At 43.7% G+C, this 20,444-nt stretch overlaps 1 protein-coding gene across 1 annotated transcript in view; it reads left to right on the plus strand.

Moving 5' to 3' along the window:
- Positions 1-20,444, plus strand: part of CLVS1 (clavesin 1) — a 162,777-nt gene that overhangs the window by 34,952 nt on the left and 107,381 nt on the right. The window contains exon 2 of the mRNA XM_040354259.1: positions 14,128-14,653. Within this exon, the coding sequence (XP_040210193.1) occupies positions 14,265-14,653 (389 nt within the window). The 5' untranslated portion in view covers positions 14,128-14,264. The remainder of the gene's footprint in view (positions 1-14,127; positions 14,654-20,444) is intronic.

The following is a 20,444-nucleotide window of genomic DNA, read 5'->3' on the forward strand; positions in this document are numbered from 1 at the left end:
ACTGTAGATGTGTGTGTGTGTGTGTGTGTGTGTGTGTGTGTGTGTATAAAGCTTCTCCCCAGAACACTGCAAATTGGTTTGTTCCACAAAGGTGCACACAAATGAAATAACATGAATTTTTTAAATCTTATATTTTATTTATTGGGTTTGGATCTCCTTTAATACCTTGTTTGCGTATTGCCTTTTCTGTGTTGGGATATTATGTACCAAAGATCAACCTTCCTGCACCAAAATAGAACAATGTAAAATTTCTGCCATTGGAATCGTTAAGAAATACAAAACAAATTCACATAAATTTAAACATTACACAAGGACAAAACAACTTATGTATTAAAATATATGCAATCTTATTGAGATATCTCCCCTCAGCACTTGCTAGTAGCATATTATTCACAATTCTGTAACAAGAGTTACTTTTCAATAAACTAGCTTGAGTTGTTATGCACAGGATAGTAATTTCCATACACAACACTGAAGTAGTTGGGGATATTATGTATATTCTAACAGAGTATTAGCATATGTGCACACATTCCTCTCAATGAAACATCTGCTCCATTGTAAAGCACACACATTATTCCTTAGATGCAAAGCAAATCTTCAGGAGTCTTTGTATAGCAAAGCTTAGTGCGGCTGAATGCTGATTTGAACTCTCACTTACAAAGGACCCTAGATTAAGCAACCATAATCATATAAATGTATGTATTCAATCATTTTGACTAAGATAGAATTGCACACACATCAATTATTTTCTGTATTTTTGGTATAGTGTATGATATAGATATGTACAAATGTCAGGAGTTTTATTTATTTTTATTTACAGATATGGAGAATACTCTTATAGCGCTCTTCATATTGTTGGCTAACATACTTTTTATTGAACAGTAAAGTTTATTAAATTGCTTGTAAAAAAATCCAAACATAACAAATGCACACAGTAAAACCCCCCCAAAAAATGAACAATGGATGGTGGCATAATTGAAAGCAACACCGTGTACTAGAAGACAATGGTGACAAATAGACAGACTGGTAAATTGGTCACCAGTTCACAACACAAATACTCCAAGGCCCCGTACACACGAGAGGATCGATCCGCTGAAATTTATCCGCGGACCTGTTTCAGCGGATAGATCCCCTGGTGTGTACGATCCAGCGGATATTTTTCCGCGGATTTTTTCCCCCGGGGATGGATTTCCAGCGGATCAAGATTTCTTAGCATGCTAAGAAATCTATCCGCTGGAATCCAGTCCAGTGGATTGATCCGCTGGTCTGTACAGACTCAGCGGATCAATCCGTCCGATTCCATCCCTCGCATGCGTCGTAATGATTTGACGCATGCGTGGAAGTCCTTATATGACAGCGTCGCGCACGTCGCCGCGTCATCATCGCGGCGACGGCGCGCCACGTCACCGCGGAGGGAATTTTGATCTCATGGTTAGTACTAGGGTTGTCCAGATACCAATACCAGTATCGGTATCGGGACCGATACCGAGTATTTGCGCTAGTACTCGTACTCGCTCAAATACTCCCGATACCAAAATAGAATACTTTTTTTTTTTTGTGACATCGAGCGGTGCATAGAGGCAGGGCCGGATTAACCGTGGGGCTGATTGAGCTGCAGCTCCAGGCCCCCATCATAATATAGGCCCAAACGTAATTCCCTCACCAGGGCCCGGCGGCCGGCCGACGACCGCTATATAATAAATCCACACGTCCAGGCAGCTGCAGCCTGCATTATGATATAGGCCTAATTGACGCAGTGAACAACATTTAATCGTGGGCCGCGAGTAGCGGCCGCGAGCCGCTGCTATGATTCACAGCAGAGCCGCGGCTATCCACAACAACACAGCCTCTTGTAGCGCGGGCGGTGCCAGTGCGCCGAGGCTGAGCGTGCTCCTCCCCTTCAGTACTGTACTGAACACAGACACTGACTGTAGGCGGAGCTTGACGTCCCCCGGCGGCGTGCATGACGTCATCCAGAGGCCGTACCCGGCGTCCTAGGAGTCTCCATTGCCTTGCGAAAGGACCGCACCGCACGATCGACAGGAAAAGTACAGTAAAAAGCAAGTAAGCCATGAGCGCTGGGGAAGTCACTGTCATACAGATGAGATAATGTTTAATTGTGCAGAAGAAGTGTGGGTACAGTACTGGCTGCAACGAACCTGAAGTGGTTAACTTTTTTTTTTTGGGGGGGGTGCTATATCAGTGCAGGGAGGCAGCTTATTAGTGCATCTCATCAGTGCCACATTTATGAGTGCCATCCAATCAATGCCAGTGCCACCTATCAGTGCCATCCAATGGCACTGATAGGTGGCACTGGCATTGATTGAATGGCACTCATAAATGGATGGCACTGATAGGTGGCACTGGCATTGATTGGGTGGCACTGATGAGATGCACTATTAAGCTGCCTCCCTGCACTGATGCACTAATGGGCACTGATAGGTGGCACTGGCTAGCTGCACTTTTGGGCACTGGCACCGATGAGCTGCACTGATAGGTGGCACTGGCAGTGATCACTCCTTCAATGACATGTAGTTTTCCAGTACCGTATGCTAAAAAACAGCCCCACACCATGATGTACCAGTTCTTCATAATTCTAAAGAAAATATCCTTAGTCTGTATTGTGGTTTGAAAATGGTCACATGACATTTAAAAAAAGTATCGGTATTCGGTATCGGCGACTACTTGAAAAAAAGTATCGGTACTTGTACTCGGTCCTAAAAAAGTGGTATCGGGACAACCCTAGTTAGTACAACCATGAGATCAAAATCCGCCAGAGGATTTATCCGCGGAAACGGTCCCCCGGGCCGTTTCCGCGGATCGATCCTCTCGTGTGTACTAGGCCCAAGAGTAAATAAAGTTTCACACTTAGGCCTCTATCACATCGGACAGGGCAGAGAGGATCCACATCACTAGGTAAACCTTCTCCTTGTCCACTGAAGGTGGAGCTTAAGGACAGAAGGGGTTATAGCCATATCAAACCTAAGGGAGGGAAGAACAGATAAAGGGGGGTGGAGGGGCACCCACAAAGAGGGGGGCAGACAGGTGTGGCAGATACTGAGCTGACCTCACAGATATTGATATATACTCATAACGTTAGGTTAGCTTTAATCCAAGCCTCCCTTATTTTATTTTTATTTTTCGGCCAAGATAAGTATGTTTATACAAAGGCAACACCCGGTTAATAAAAGAGCCCCACTGCTGTATCATGAGGGGAGCAGGCAACTTTCAGTTAGGAAGAATAGACTTCCTAGCATAGTACAATATATAGAACAAAAACAAACCCTTATGATGGGTAGCAGCCAATGTATCACATATTCCCAGTAAAAGAACTAGCGGGTCCATAGGCACCACCACCCAACTTAAGGCACTGAGTTCAGACACTATCTCACTCCAAAACAACTGCAGAGTAGGGCAAGACTAAACTATATGAATAAACATAACGACATCCAGTCTGCATTTAGGATAAGTAGTGACCAACAAAGGTGTCAGGAAAGGTTCCATCCACTGGTGATATTTATCATTTGGTTTGCAATACTGGGGCCCACCAGCAGGTGTCTCCTGGCAGTTTGGAACTGTCAGCGGAACTTCTCCCTGCTGGAGTAATGTCATCTTTGGGCCGCAGTACTGGTGTTCACCAGCGGATGGATCCTGGCAGTATGGGGCAGGCGGCACCTCCCGTGCTCAGGTGTTGCGTGAGCACAATCACTGTAGTCTAATAAATACCCGTCAAGCCCTCTCATGCTTGCCTTGGTATCTCTCTCCCTGACATTGAGCCTGCAATCCTGACCTTGAGCCTGCATCTGACCTGATCTGATCCCTTTGCCAAGCTCATTCTGGACCTGTCCCACCTGTAACCTGATTACCTTGGATCCCTGCCCTGCAGTGTGTCCATCCATCCTCTCCCTGTCCTATTGGTTTCCCATCCTTACCCATCTGCCGATCTCCCTGTGTATGACCCCGGCCTGGCTTTTGTATCTGTCTAATGTTATATTTGGGTTCTGGTTGGTTTATTGCACTGTGTCTTGTTGGAGGTGGTTGTGTTTATATTCACTTACCTTAATAAATTATTATATTTTTACTTGCCTGCATTTTGGTTCTCTCTGTGCAGTCCACACAGTTCTGGTTACACCTGATACGTGACAAAAGGATAGATTGTAGAAAGATGCTGGGGCTAGTAGTACACTCTATGTTGTATCAATCTATCCCTGGCTTAAAACATAAGGGAGAGATACTGCGTATTCCCCTTTCCCAATTCCAATCCATCAAGGTGGATAGGTCTCGCAGCCACACATCATACAGATGGGTGACTTTAAATGTATCCGCTTGGGCCAAGCACTGGTATAGGGGTGATAAAGGTTTGTCAAACTGGTCAGCTATCAATAAACTCTCGATTGCATGGGATGCCAGCACCAGAGGGAAAGTGAATTGAGATTGAACCGCACAACGGTGCTAAAGAAATCTAAAATACATAATATTGGGTACCGTATTTTCCGGCGTATAAGACAACTTTTTAACCCCTGAAATTCTTCTTAAAAGTCGGGGATCGTCTTATGCGCCGGTAACCTAACATGCAGCCCCCGGCCATCCATTTTTCAAAAGCCACGCCTCCTTCTTCTGCTGTTCCATGATAGGCGTTACACTCAGCTTTCCAGGAGACACTGTGTTCAGTGATCCGCCTATCACGGAGGCCCTCTCATCCAAGACCGAGGACTAGAGGGCCTCCATGATAGGCGAACACTGAATACAGTGTCTCCTGGGAAGCTGAGTGTTCCGCCTATCACGGAACAGCAGAAGGAGGAGGCGCGGCTTTTGAAAAAATGGACGGCTGCGGTCTGACAGATACTGCATGTCTTAGGATAAGTTAAGGGATCGTCAAGACATGCAGTGACACAGTGAGGCATGTAATGGGGCACAGTGAGTCTGGCATGTAGTGGCACAGTGAGGCATGTAATGGGGCACAGTGAGTCTGGCATGTAATGGCACAGTGAGGCATGTAGTGGCACACTCTGGCATGTAATGGTGGCACAGTGAGGCATGTAGTGGCCCAGTCTGGCATGTAATGGTGGCACTGTCTGGCATGTAATGGTGGCACTGTCTGGCATGTAATGGTGGCACAGTCTGGCATGTAATGGTGGCACAGTCTGGCATGTAATAGTGGCACAGTCTGGCATGTAATGGCACAGTGAGGCATGTAATGGCACAGTGAAGTGAGGCATGACTAGTAGGAAGGGGGTCATCTTATACGGCGAGTATATCCCAAAACCAAAATTTTAGCTGGAAAATTAGGGGGTCGTCTTATACGCCCAGTTTTCTTATACGCCGGCAAATACGGGTAAATGGAAACGGGTCTTAAGGCATCAAATGTCAGAAACTTCCCACGGAAAATAATATCCTGCAGCGATTTAATTCCATGACTTGCCGAAAGGCTGGGTCCAGGGACAATGGGCAGCCCTGTTGGGTACCACGATACAGGCTAAACTCCTGGGAGAGTTGTTCTCCAATACGTATCTGGGCCTTAGGATTAGCATAAAGGATTTGAAGCCAAGAAAAAAGGGTCAAACCCAAATTGTCTCAAAACTTCCCACAGGTAGGACAATTCCACTGAATCAAAGGCCTTCTTCGCATCCAACGAAGGTCATGTGGACGTGGAGGAGGTCAATAAAGTAAATAGCCTACGAAGATTAATGTCTGTATTCTTACCTGGCATAAAACTCGACTGGCCACTGTAGATCAGGGACAGAATAATTTTATGAAGGCGGGTAGCCAAGATTTTACTTAAGATTTTAGTATCCCCATTCAGTTGAGCTATAGGGTGATAGGAAGAGCACAGCTCTTTTTTTTCTGGCTTGGGGAGCACTGTGATAATTGCCCGCTACATAGAATTCGGGAGACTGCTGGCTTTCAAGACTGCAAGGTAGAGTTCATGTAATTTAGGGGCCAGTACTTCAATACAAGATTTATAGAATTCAGGATGGCTAACATACTTTTCACAGAATAGGTAATTGGACAAATAATCAGACATTATAGACAGAGTAACTGTAATTTGCAGTTTATTGATGATGTGCAAGCAGTAACACTAAATAGATTATGAAATTTGCACAAGCATGGACTCTTCACAGCAATGTATCTATAACAAAGTTTTTGTATGAATCTATACACAGCCTTTTTCAACCTTTTTATGCCAGAGGAACCAACTGAATAATTATCAGATCTCAGGGAACCCCTGCTAAAATTTTGCCATTAGAGGCCAGTGGGAATAGTGTCCCTTATTTTGGTGGTCAGTGAAAAGAATGCCCTCCTTACATTGGCATTTAGAATACCACCCTTACAGACAACTAATATGATCATCGGATTCATGCAATTGGCTCTGCCAAGTGGTGTGAGACCCAGAGCTATGCAGACACTATCTGATGGAAGGTAAATTAGCCACAACTCAAGGAACCCCTAGCGACCTCTGGAAGAACCCTAGGGTTCCACAGAACTCTGGTTGAGAATGATTGCTCTATACCTTCAGAGAGAGTAACTGAAAATTACTACTTCAGTGAAACAGTTCAGAACACAAACGGCTACTGCATTTTTCCTCATCAACAGCATTCCTCTGACTGAAGTGCAGGGTAGCCCTGGTAACATGTGTGAGCAACTGGAGGCCAAAGGACAAAAAGTCACCTCACTAGTACTGGGTCTTGCTGAGTCTTTCAGGGAAGCTATATATTATCATTCTCTTTCCAAGTTCCCAATATCCTGGTTCTGACTGTGCAGGATCTCTCAACTGGCAGAAGATTACTTCCTAGCTGCCTCTACCTCATCAGGTGGAAGAGTCATTCCACTTTGCCACTTTGTGGGGCTTAAAAATGTAATGGCTTAATCTTTTTTGGGGTTGAGATAGTCTTTCTGAAGATGGGCCCATTTCGACAGCTCTAGGATATGGATGGTGACCTTGCTTGCCTTAGCAGCTCCCTGAGACGGTGCTTGCCTTCTCCACAAATTGAAATCCCCGTCTTGCCCCTCAGAAGAGTATTTTAGTCTGCACTACAATACAGATAACACTGTCTGGATTTGAGTCACCCCTTTTGTAATTTTCCAGGGTGCTGTCTGTTCAGTTGCTGATGGGTCTATTGATTTCTCACCTATGATAGGCATGGGTGTGTCCAAGCATGTATGTTCCTGTTTATAACATGCTATGTGTCTAAGGCTGCATTCACACCTGAGCGTTTTGTCGCCTGAAGCGCGACGCCCCAAAACGCTAGAGGGGAAAAAATACATTATTCTCTATGGAGATGGTTCACATCTCCACTACAAAACGCCTGACGCCGAACGCCTGAAGCCCAAACAAGTTCTGGACCCTTTTTTGTCGCTCAAATTTGGGCGTTTGGGCGTTTTACATTGGTGACCCTAGACCTGTAAAAAACGTTGCATTTTGTCGCTGCAAATCGCGGTAAAAAACGCTGCGTTTTGTCACGACAAATCGCGGTAAAAAACGCCGCAAAATGCTACGCTCAGGTGTGAATGCAGCCTCAGGCCCCGTACACACGACCAAACATGTCCGCTGAAACTGGTCCGCGGACCAGTTTCCGCGGACATGTCCGACCGTTTGTAGGGCCTAGTGGACAGTTTTCCGGCCTAGCGGACAGGTTTCCAGCGGACAAAAGTTTCTTGGCATGCTAAGAAACTTGCCCGCTGGAAACATGTCCGTCGGACATGTCCGATGGTTAATACGACTCATCGGACTTGTCCGCTGGTTATGACGTATAACCAGTGGCCCGAAATCTCGCACATGCGTCGAATTGATTCGACGCATGCGTGGAAGCATTGAACTTCCGTGTCAGAGAACGTCGGTGTCTTCTACGTCACCACGTTCTCTGTCCGCAGGGATTTTGGTCTGATGGTGTGTACACACATCAGACCAAAAGCTCCGAGCAGACATGTCCGATGAAAACGGTCCGCGGACCGTTTTCATCGGACATGTCTGCTCTTGTGTACAAGGCCTCATAGTTTGAAATATCAAATTGTGGTCACATATTTCTCTGCAACATTTGGGTACAGTGTTGCATGTAATTGTCAAACATTTTGTTCCTAGTATGTTTTTTTTTATCCCACTACTAAGCCCTGGTTTATGGCGCTAGAAGGTGTAGAGAAGCAAAGCAGAGGGTGAAATGATGCATGTGATCTCTTATCCCTTGCCACTATGTTAAGTCAGTCAAGAAGACTACTTCATTTATAACAGGATAGCGACATTCTGTTTTTCAGCCACAGCTTTTAGCATTGTTCTTTAGCAAACTTCTTGGGCCAAAGCCTAAACAGCAAGTGAGAGGAAATCCCTCCAAAGTGAGGGAATTCCTGGTTGTCCCCATTGGAGAATTTAACCACTATTACTGTTCTGGAGGCAACACAACGTTTGAGTTTTTCCTTTTACTTAAAGTGGAGTTCCACCCATTTTTTTATGTTTGTCTGTGCTGCATGCTCTAATCTCATAGTGTTCAGAATGGACAATTTTTATTTAATTTGTTGCTTGTAAATACCTTTATTTTGTAGTCCTTCATTACTTCCTCCTCCTTATTTGCCTAGGCTATTTGCAAGGGTTTCTGGGATAGGCATCATGTTTCCCAGTAGTCCTTGCAAACCTGACTGAAACCTATTACATTGCTTGTGCACTGAGCATGTGCGAGATATGCAAAGCTGAAATCCAGGAAGTCATACAGTCTGGCTTCATGATGCCCACACTTAAGATGGCCACGGTCTATTTCTAGATTATAAACTATTTAAATGCTGTAACAACCTAACAAAACGGACCTTAGTTTACAGACTAACTTTACTAGAATACATTAAGCTTGTGTATTACAGGGGTATTTATATTTAAAAAGTGAAATTGTGGGTGGAACTCCCCTTTTTTCCAACGTTTACAATAACCAGACCCTGTCTGTACTGGGCTGACGGATCTTCATTATCAATTAAAAAGATATTTCAATACTATCTGTAACAACAAAGTGTTAACGTTCCGGAAGCTCGGCATATATGAGGATTGAACCCAGGGGAAGGACTTGTGTTCTCTGCCTATTGTTCAGTGCTTTAACAGGTGCCATTGTCCATAGCAAGGACTGTCGCTAGTTGCTATTCCTGCTGCCCAGTTGCCCCAACCGGTGCTGGGTCGGATACTTGTACCAATTCTGCAACTCAGGAACTGTTCACTATGTGTTGTTACCTGTGGCTACCACACTGGGTAACCATGCCTATGGATTACAAATATGTCCGGTGTTCTGCTAATGCTGGACATCTTGAGCTTTTGCTCCACACTCCTACCAAAGACTGTAAAGTGAGCCTGAGAATGTCTACTGTTGCCCAGGGTGATCGGAAGCAGCCTGTGAGTGCCTGCGGGTGGGACTATGTTATATCAGTTCTTTACAAGGAGGCATTGGCTACCATCTTTATTGTTGCTACCGGCAACCACTGGACAAGTCCTCTATCATCTACCTTCAGTTGCTTGGGCATGGTCAGTGCCGGGCAATATGCCTGGACCAGTCCTGCTAGTGTCGGTATGCCTGCATGCTTCGGTTCATCTAGCAGAGGGTTACAGCAGCGTGCCCAGGGAGGAATGTTCTTATCGGTTCTATTGGCATCGGCTCGTCTGGAAGCGAGGGGGCGGTGCAACGCTCTGGAAGAGACCAAAAGTATCCTGCTAACAGCTGACACCACGAGGCAGAGGAGGATGACGGAGGGTGGTCGGCTGTTACTCACCTTACAGTTCTTGCCTGAAATGCAGAAGCGGGTTCTGGTGGACACTGACATCCTCCTGAAGCCTCGCGGAGGGCTCGCCTTGGGAGTGATCAAAGGAGTGGAGCGACTCTGCCTGCTCTTTGCAGAGTGCTTTTGTTACTCATTATTCTCTGCTGAAAGGATGCTAACCCCCTTTCAGCGGAGGTCATGTACAGTGTAAAGTTAGGTGTAAGTGTAGGATGTGACATTACAAATACACCCAAAATGACCCATTATAGGAAAATGGACACCTCAAGGTGATCAAATTTTTTTCAATTTTTGGGGAAAAATTAAGAATCATGTTGGTATTTAGGGGGTTAAACTTGGATATTTCAGCAGAGTTTTCTGATGGTTTCTCCATTAACCACTTAAGCCCCAGACCATTTGGCTGGCCAAAGACCAGAGCACTTTTTGCGATTCGGCACTGTGTCACTTTAACTGACAATTGCGCGGTCGTGCAACGTGGCTCCCAAACAAAATAAACGTCCTTTTTTCCCCACAAATGGAGCTTTCTTTTGGTGGTATTTGATCACCCCTGCGGTTTTTATTTTTTGCGCTATAAAGAAAAATAGAGTGACAATTAAAAAAAAAAAAGCTATAATAAATATCCCCAATTTTAAAAAAAAAAGCAAATTATTTTCTCAGTTCAGGCCGATATTTAAAATCACAATAAGCGTATATTGACTGGTTTGTGCAAAAGTTATAGCGTCTACAAAATAGGGGATACTTTTATGGCATTTTTATTACTATATTTTTTACTAGTAATGGCGGTGATCTGCAATTTTTATCATAACTGCGACTTTATAATAGACACATCAGACACTTTTGACACATTTTTGGGACCATTGTCATTTTTACAGCGATCAGTGCTATAAAAATGCACTGATTTTTGTGAAAATTACACTGGCAGTAAAGGGGTTAACCACTAAATGGCTCTGAAGGGGTTAAGTGTGTCCTATGGAGTGATTCTTACTGTTAGGGGGAGGAGCTACCAGTGACACATCACTGATCATTGTTCCCGATCCCCTTGCCCACCGCAATCACGGGCTGCCCGGGAACATCGAGTTCCCGGGACCCGCGGGCACACTCACGAGGCACACGTACAGATGCCCCCATTTGCCTGCCCGTGCCATTGTGTCAACTTATATCATCGTGCACTGGTCGGCAAGCGATTAAAAATTATTCAGTTTTCTGAGAACTTTACTGGAAAAGTCTTAAAATGGTGATTAACTGGTGAGACAATTATGCTAGCTTTTTAGTTTAAACACCTGTCTAGACAGATGTATACAAAAATGTCATTTACACAGTTGCAAGTACCTGGAGGCTGTGCTAGACAATGTAGTCATTTGATTACACTTGTACACAATAAATACTGAATAATGCACAGCCCTTTTATGGAGAAAGAAAAAAAATAATCTTTGCAAACAAGCAAAGACTTGCATACAACTTTAGTTTTGGGGTGAATGGGGATCCCAGGTTTTTATTGCTGTTGGTGGTCATTATGATGACAGCTTTGTCACAGAAGAGAAAATATTCAAGAGGGACAAAAGCAACAACAAAATGCTGACTAAGGCATTTCTGAAACCACGTGGCTGAGAAATTCAGGAAGCTGTCACCTGTAATGGGTCAATCATTTAGGTTCGAGGCATTCCCTGCAGTACTTTTACATCCCCCTTGCAGAGCAGGAAATGCCTGGGCTGCAAATTATTGGCCTATTACAGGTGACGGCTACTTAGAAGGCTCAGCCATGTAGATTAAGAAGTGCATCTGAACAAGCCCATGCCTAGTTTAGATATGGCGTTAGTACATTCCAGAACAACATGCGCCGCTTCAAATCTCCACTGCTCTCCCTGCCCAGAGGTACCACTATACAGGGACTTTCAGCAGGTCAGTTCTGGCAGTATGCACAGTGATGTCATCCATGTATAGCCTTCTGTTGAACTTTTAGATTTAGGGTAATACTATTTATTGGTCAACTAAATGGCTTCAGTTCAAGCTTTCAAGGCACTACTCTAGTCTAATCTAGAAACAGACATATTGAACCTGATTGTTTAAACAGTTTTTACCAATACAGTAGGGTGACCACATTTCCAAACTGCCATTCAGGGACACCCCCCCCCCCCCCCTCTCTCACATTCCTCCAAAAAAGATGAGGGAGGGCGGGGGGAAACGTAGTCTCTGGGTTAAAGGGGAATTTGGCAGCGGGTTATTTGTCAGTTGAATGTGCCACCTGCCACCAGATGCAGTGCCGCTTGCCACCCATAGCCTGCCACCAGATGCAGTGCTGCAGTCACTCCCTCTGCATGAGCCACGTACGTAGAAGGAAAGGAGTGGCGTCACTATCTGGAGAATGAAGATCACACCAGTCCCTGCTGTTTGCCGCTGGGTGCCAGAGAAGGAGGAGGTGCCGAGGTGGGTGGGGACAGTAGTGCTGCACTAGGCGCAGGCCTCGCTCCTGGTCTCACTGTCTGAGAGTAAATTGTCACTGGTTGCAAGAAGCCAGGCAGCGCTGGCCCTAGCAACCAGTTCCGGAAATGTAGTTATTAGTAAGTAGGGGGTTGCTGTGTCCTCTATTTCATTACCGGGACATTGTATTGTCCCAGAATGAAGGTGCCACGTGGGCACCCTACAATACAGTCTTTTCCAGACTCACTTTTATACATGCTTCAAGTACATCACAAGTGCCCTGAGATCCCACAAGGATTCTACACAATTCCTATTTTGAGTACAGTTTACACCGTTTCTGAATTTAGCTGTAATGGATTCCCACAGTCCAAGAAATAGGTTAATGCGTGTCTGGATGACAGAGTTGTAGCTATCAGTTGCTGAGGGCTTATTCAGGAAATGAGGCAGGACTAGTAACATCACTGCACATAAAAAGATAATGGCATTACATATAATGTTATAATGCTGTAGCATAATGTGCACTAAACTGTAGCAATGACAGGGTCATTACTGAGTACAGAAGCAAAGCCAAGTTCGGTGACCATAGAAACCAAACAGAAAGTGCATTTATAAGATTTAACGTCAGTTTAGATCTATACACATTGTTTCTATTATCGTTGCTTTGATATATTAATTATTGTGGTTTTTTTTAGCGGAGGCATTGTGCTGCGGCCTTGGGATTGTATATTGTTTTTCTTTATGGAATATTTACATTATTGTTGCATACAAAGATTTGATTATTAGATATAATTGTTTTGATTATTGTACTGGAGTCATCAGCTCACTTTTACTTTACTGATCTTCCTGCTTGTTCCAAGTCAGTGACTCAGAAGTAAACCCTCGTACACACGCTCGGTTTTCTCGACAAGAACCAGCAAGAAAATTGCTGGCAGAGCTTTCTTGTTGAGTATACCGTGCGTGTGTATGAGGCTTTCAGGTTTCTCGTCTGGAAATCTGCCCAGAATTTCGATGAGAAAAATAGAGATCCCGCTCTCTATTTTCTCGTCTAGATTCTTGTCAGCCTGTTTCCCGACGAGAAACCTGAGCGTCTGTATACTTACCTGTCGCCGTGGAAACCCGCGCATGCTCGAAATGACTGACTCATGCGCGGTAGCTTCCACAGCATAGGTAGGGTGAAGCAAGATGACATCACCGCGATGACGTCATCTTGCACGATGACATCACCGCGTTCTTGCCTTTCAAAAGAACCGCGGTTCTTTTGAAAGGAGTGTGTGTACACTCGGGCGGCTAGAGATTCTTGCCAAGAATCTCTTCAGGAAGAACGTTTTTTTCCTGACGAGATTCTTGCCCGTGTGTACGAGGCTTAAGCCATTGGATGGGATGAGCTTGTCAGCCAGGCTTCTGGAAAAAGTCCCATTTACTATCCTAGAGCTGACATTGGTTATCTAATTGGCCTGATTGGTTGCTGTACTTGCCTTACCTTTACCTGTCAAATATTCAGTTTTTGCACTGATTATTAAGTAGGCATGGTACTAAGAATATTATTTCCTATGTAATATGAGCAAACCACCATACATACATGCTACATATATTAATAGGTATTACAAATTTTACCTAGGTGTGGCATATGTCCATAAAATTGCGACAATAATTAATATATCAAAAACATAAATTATGTCTTAATTAAAAATGCTGCAAAGAGCTTTTAGCAGTTGCCAACAATTAAAAGCATTCAAAAGTCTGAGCTGAGAACATTATAATTTAATCATTGTTTTCTTGGGTTTATTCTGTGCTACTGTACTAAAATCAGCAACGTTGTACAAAGTGACCCAGCCAAATTACAATAACTCTAATTGGTTGTTTTTGGAAACAAGTGCATTGCACAACATTCTTTGGCTTATAAGGTCAGCTCAATTATTTTATTTAATTTTATTTGCTTTCTTAAATTGTTTATTTTCCCTTACAGAGTTCCAGACTGTGGAAGGTTTAAAGGGTCCCTCTTTTCTGAAATACCAAGGGGAATTTGAAGACGTTTTATTGGATGGGATCTGTATCTCATCAAATAATTACGATATTGAGACTGGTAAACTCTACAGGTTATAAAGATGACTCACTTACAAGCTGGATTCAGTCAAGAGACGATAGAAAAAGCCAGATTGGAATTAAATGAGAATCCAGACACTTTACATCAGGATATCCAACAGGTTAGAGACATGATAATCACTAGACCAGATATTGGTTTTCTACGGACAGATGATGCATTCATCTTAAGGTTTTTAAGAGCTAGGAAGTTCAACCAGATGGAAGCATTCCGACTTCTCGCCCAGTATTTCCAGTATCGCCAACTTAACTTGGACATGTTCAAAAACCTTAAAGCAGATGATCCCGGGATTAAAAGAGCTCTTATGGATGGCTTTCCAGGTGTGCTTGACTCTCGTGACCACTATGGACGGAAGATTCTTCTACTTTTTGCAGCCAACTGGGACCAGAGTAGGTAAATGTAGATAGTGTTTAAATATTTTCTTCTAATTTATTTGTTAAAGGGAAGATGGCAAAGATTGATAAAAAGTCAGTAGGGATAGTAGACATAATGTTCCTGATATATACATTAACTTAACAAAATATTAAAAAAAGCTGACAAACTGCTAATAATTAGCAAGTATACATTGGGGCCTATAGCAAATTGTGTTACCTTTACCAGCCCTCAAGTCAAATTGAAAAATAGCACAGTTAACATTCATATATGGGGACTGGTAACCCTTCAGAGAATTTGTAACTCTGTTAAGCTGGTTTTCTGATCTGGGAAACCAGTAAGAGAGCAAAGAGAGATCCTGCACTCTTTGAGAACTCTCTGCAGACTGCAAGGCATCTCAGCAATACAGCTTGGCTCGGGACCTGCCCCAGCCTTTAATTGGAATTGATATGAACAGAAGAACACTAATAAGATCATCACTCAATATATTTTTGGTATTAGATGGTCAGCATTGTGCAATGAATCGAGACGCCTCTCTCAGGCCCCGTACACACGACCGAGTTTCTCGGCAGAATTCAGCCAGAAACTCGATCGGAGCCGTATTCTGCCGAGAAACCCGGTCGTGTGTACACTTTCGTCCGATTAAACCGACGAGGATCTCGTCGGGCCAAATAGAGAACATGTTCTCTATTTCCTCGTTAGTCAATGAGGAAACTTGGCTCGCCGAGATCCTCGGCGGCTTCACAAGGAACTCGACGAGCAAAACTATGTGTTTTGCCCGTCGAGTTTCTCGAACGTGTGTACGGGGCCTCACTCCTAGTTTGAGTGCTGCTGTATAGAAACTACAGAACACTAGTTCAATTCAAGAATTTATATGTAAAATACATGTAATGATTGTTTGGTAATTTCCTGACTTGTTTACATATATTTAATATTTGCATGTTCTGCTTCAATGGCTAAGTAATAATGTGTAATACTATGCCCAGTGGCTTTGCTTACCAATAATGAATCCATGAGTCCCTATTGAATGCCAATATTAAACGACTCAAATGTTGTAGCTTGGGTTTAAAAACACTTACTGAATCCTGGCTTTATTAAATGTGAATGATTCCTGTAACAGCTGCATTCTCAAGATGTTTGGGAGCTGATCACATCATATGCAGTAATTGCTCACTTGGCACCTGCCTCATATAGAATGATGGTTGACAGTATCCCTCCTCTCATCCTGCATTACAGATATACTGCTTGCTTTATATATGCATAGTACTGAAATGATGCGCTGGAAGCCTCTTGTTTGCAGCAATAGCTTTGTTTTTATGGAGAAATATCAGTACATGTCTTTTCATCATGGAGACAGGAACAGGAACTGAATAACAAACAAGTACACACAGAGAAAAAACAGTACTTCCTCCCATTATATCATATCATGGATACACACTATAATACTGCAGTGCCACCTTCTGGTATAGACAGGTATAATGCATATATATAGGGCTAGATTCAGCAAGAATTTACGTTGGCGTATCTATTGATACGCCGCGTAAATTCAAAGCTGCGCCGGCGTATCTTCTTTCTGTATTCAGAAAGCAAGATACGCCGAAATTAGGCTAAGATCCGACTGGCGTAAGTCTCTTACGCTGTCGTATCTTAGTTGCATATTTACGCTGGCCGCTAGGTGGCGCTTCTGTAGATTTCAGCGTAGAATATGCAAATGAGCTGGATACGCCGATTCAGAAACGTACGTGCGCCCGGCGGATTTCTTTACGTCGTTTGCGTAAGGCTTTTTCCGGCGTAACGTTACTCCTGCTATATGAGGCATAGCCAATGTTAAGTATGGACGTCGGGACAGCGTCAAATTTTGCGTCGTTTACCTCATTTGCGTAAGTCGTTCGCGAATAGGGCTTTGCGTAAATTACGTTCACGTCGAAAGCATTGACTATTTGCGACGTGATTAGGAGCATGCGCACTGGGATACGTTCACGGACGGCGCATGCGCTGTTCGTTTGAGACGTCATTTACGTGGGGTCATGTTTTATTTACATAAAACACGCCCACCTCTTCTCAATTTGAATTTGGCGCGCTTACACCGACAGATGTACGCTATGTCGCCGTAACTTAGGGCGCAGGTTCTTTGTGAATCCAGCCCCAGCCTCACTAAGTTACGGCGGCGTAGCGTATCTGAGATACGCTACGCCCGCACAAACTTACGGCAGGCTTTCTGAATCTAGCCCATAGTTTACAGTATATAAAGGTACTATGCTCTTCTTCTTCCAACACTTAGCAGGCTATAGTATTAAGTAACAGACCTTAATTAGTCAGGAGGATCTTTGCATCACCAAAGTGACCACATGTGTGCAGGCAGAACTCAGTGGGGTAGATTCAGGAACAATTTCCGCCGGTGTAGACTGAGATGCGCGGCGTAAATGCCAATTTGCGCCGGCGTATCTCCGCGCCGTATTCAGCAAACAATATTACGCCGTAACGTAGATTTTTTTTTTTCGTTTGGACCTTTCCACGCCGGTGCGGCGTGGGCGCCCATTTACGCTGGTCTGAACTAGCGCGGCCCTGGTTTTTCTATTTTAAATATGCAAATGAGGGAGTTGGTCCGATTCAGCAAATTACGAATTGCCGGCGCAGGCTACTCCCGGTGCGTGTAACTCTGGTTTGCAGCGGAAAGTTACCCTTTATAAAGCAGGGGTAACTTTACACCAAACTTGCAGAGGTCAGCTGGAGAGCAGCTAAAGCAGCAGCGTTACAAACGACCTGAGCAACAACACTTGCTGGACAACACATAGAGGCGGTCCCCATGTTGGGAGAGGCCCTCAATAATTACAGCCCTCTCCTCTGGGCTGAAATTGGTCATCCGCCCACCTGAGGATTCCTCATCAGCCATAACTGCCCCACCACAATGCAAACCACCTAGCTTGGAAAAAAAAAGCTTCAGTACATTTGCACCTGCAGGGCGGAAGTCTGGGCTGATTCAGGGACTGGGCTTTGGTAGTGGGTCGGCGGAGCTCAGGGATCACGCCGGGGCGCAGTTCTGAGCATGTGCAGATTGGGGCATTTACCCCTGGATGTCACTGAGCATGTGCGGTCTAAGATGCGCCCCGGCGTGACCCATGCGCCACGCTCCCCGCTTCATTAGCATAGGGAGCTACCCATTTTATTCTACCCCGCCTTACGCCGCGCTACGCCGCCTTACGCCGTGTAAAATCCGCCACGCCGGGGGAAGAGACAGGAAAAAAGTTTCCTGAATCACTAGCATGCCTCTCTGCGCTGCTCCGGCGCAGTGTAAAAAAGATGCACTGCGCCGGACCAAAGATCCGCTGATGTTCCTGAATCTGGCCCAGTGTGTGGGGTGCCCCTACAAGTACCTCTAGGGCCAATGTATTTGGGCTTCTATTCACTTTAAAAATTCTTTTTTTCTGCAATAAAGTCTATGGGAATGTGAAAGCAGGACAAATGCACCAGCAAGAAATATCCTAGACTTGAACAGGGAGAAAAGCAGTTCTGAAGTGAACCTCTCAGTAGCGCATTTGTGCTTTATTCCAACACTTTCTTCAAGACCTCAGTGCTGTTCCTTGCACACCATAATAAAACATGATCAGTCTTTTGTCATACTGTATGGGTATTTTTCACTCTAGCATATTTTGCAACATGGATAAAAACACCCATACTTTCCAAACTTTTGATATAAGAAAAAACTAACCCTTTTAGTATAAAGTATATAGGAAAATGACACAGCCCTGCGATGCACCAAGTTATGTAGACCATGAACAATTGATACACAAAAAATGATTGATTAACGCATATCGGCAACTTTGCTTCAGTTGGCCAAAATAAACAATTTCCTAATACATGTGCACACTGTCAGCACTGTATAAAATGGTACAGGTCAGGACTTCACATCTGCTACTGGAAAACAATCGAATTAGGCCAATTGCTGCACAGCCATTCACAAGGAGCTTTGTATTTTATGAACGAATACAAGGCTTCCTCCAAATGGCTGAGATAGAGATTGTGACATCATGCACTTGCCTCTCCACCTTGGCCAATCAGAGTTAGCTTTGTATTCATTCATAAAAGTACAATGCTTCCTGTAAATCAATTTTGTCCCAGGAATGGGATGGGAAGTCCCTAGACCACTGTCGCAACACAGTGTTGTATACTGTATGTAGCTGACGTATATATTAAAAAAGGAGCTAGTTGATCTAGGCCAGTCTGGCCCAAACAAACTATTTAAAGAGAATGCAAAGCTGGAGTTAGGATTTAAACCAAGTGTTTTTGCACTACTTTTCCTTTATTTTGGCTTTTCCCATAATAGAAAATTCATTAATATTCCTTCCCCCGATGACATCAGTTGTGATGAAAGGCATAGGGAGGAGTGACATCATGTGACATCATTACGCATGCTGAAACCATGAGGTGGTTGGATTGGAGCCCGAAACCAGTATTTTTACATACATGCTTGTTTTTAGGATTAACGTTGTGAGTAATTAGAACTTCCTTGCTTTTGATAAATTTACCATACAGTTTCACACTATGTGGATATCTTTGATTTATTTTCTCTGCATGATATGATGGAGCAATTCCCACCATTACTTGGGATATCGCTCTAACCAGAGAGGAGGAAAGGAGTAAATGGTTTCCATCCCGAGTGATATTTCATTCACACAGCGCTTAAGATTCTGATTAATGCCCTGTACACACGATCGGTTCGTCTGATGAAAACGAACCGATGGATTTTTTCATCAGATATCCGATGAAGCTGACTTTCATCAGTCTTGCCTACACACCATTGGTTAAAAATCCGATCGTGTCCAACGCGGTGACGTAAAACACAACAACGTGCAGAGAAAAATGCAGTTCAATGCTTCTGAGCATGCATTGACTTGATTCTGAGCATGCATGGATTTTTGACCAATGGATTTCCCCACAGACGATCGTTTTTTTCTATCGTTTTTTTAACCATAAGAACAATTTTAAACGATGGGGGGAAAAAAACTGGTGGGGTCCACACACAATCGGTTCGTCTGATGAAAACGGTCCATCGGTCCGTTTTTATCAGACGAACCGATCTTGTGTACAGGGCATGAGAGTCAATAATTTCTGGTAAGAAACCACTTTTTTACCTTATGGTGGAGGTCCACTTTGGTGATTCACCTTTTGGCTTGTAATCTATACTCTATACATATTGGACGCATATTGGAACCTTCACATTTGGAACTTTAATGTTGTGTTATAATGGACTGTTTTATCACATGAGACTTAATTTTTGATACTTTCATATGTTGGTACTAGGGTTGCCACCTCATCCCTTTAAAACAGAACACATATGAATTACACAGGTTCTGAGGCTAATTTAATGCAGGTAAGGCACCAAATGAGTCTAATTACCACCTTAATTAGCCACAGAACCTGTGTAATTCATATGTGTTCTGTTTTAAAGGGATGAGGTGGCAACCCTAGTTGGTACATTATATTTTATTGATTGTTAGCGTGGCAAACCTATTCTTATACAAATTATTTACTGGGTGAATGTACAGTGTACTGTAGTATAACACGTCTGGTAAATATAGAGCACATTTCTCTCAAGAAGTCAATATGCCAAACCAAAAAAAGGGACAAATGAGGAGGAAATAAGGACTGAGGGATTTGGTTTCAAAAGAGGGATAGTCACTTCAAATCAGGACAGTCGGGAGCTATGACCATCTGAAAGAATAGCATCAGAGTGCTTAAAAATCTCTTTCTTATCATGCACAAGTACATGTTTAATTACACTTTTATTAGCAGATTATCAATAAAGATGAAG

Source organism: Rana temporaria, chromosome 5 (genome assembly GCF_905171775.1).
Source record: "Rana temporaria chromosome 5, aRanTem1.1, whole genome shotgun sequence".
NCBI classification, from domain to species: domain Eukaryota; kingdom Metazoa; phylum Chordata; class Amphibia; order Anura; family Ranidae; genus Rana; species Rana temporaria.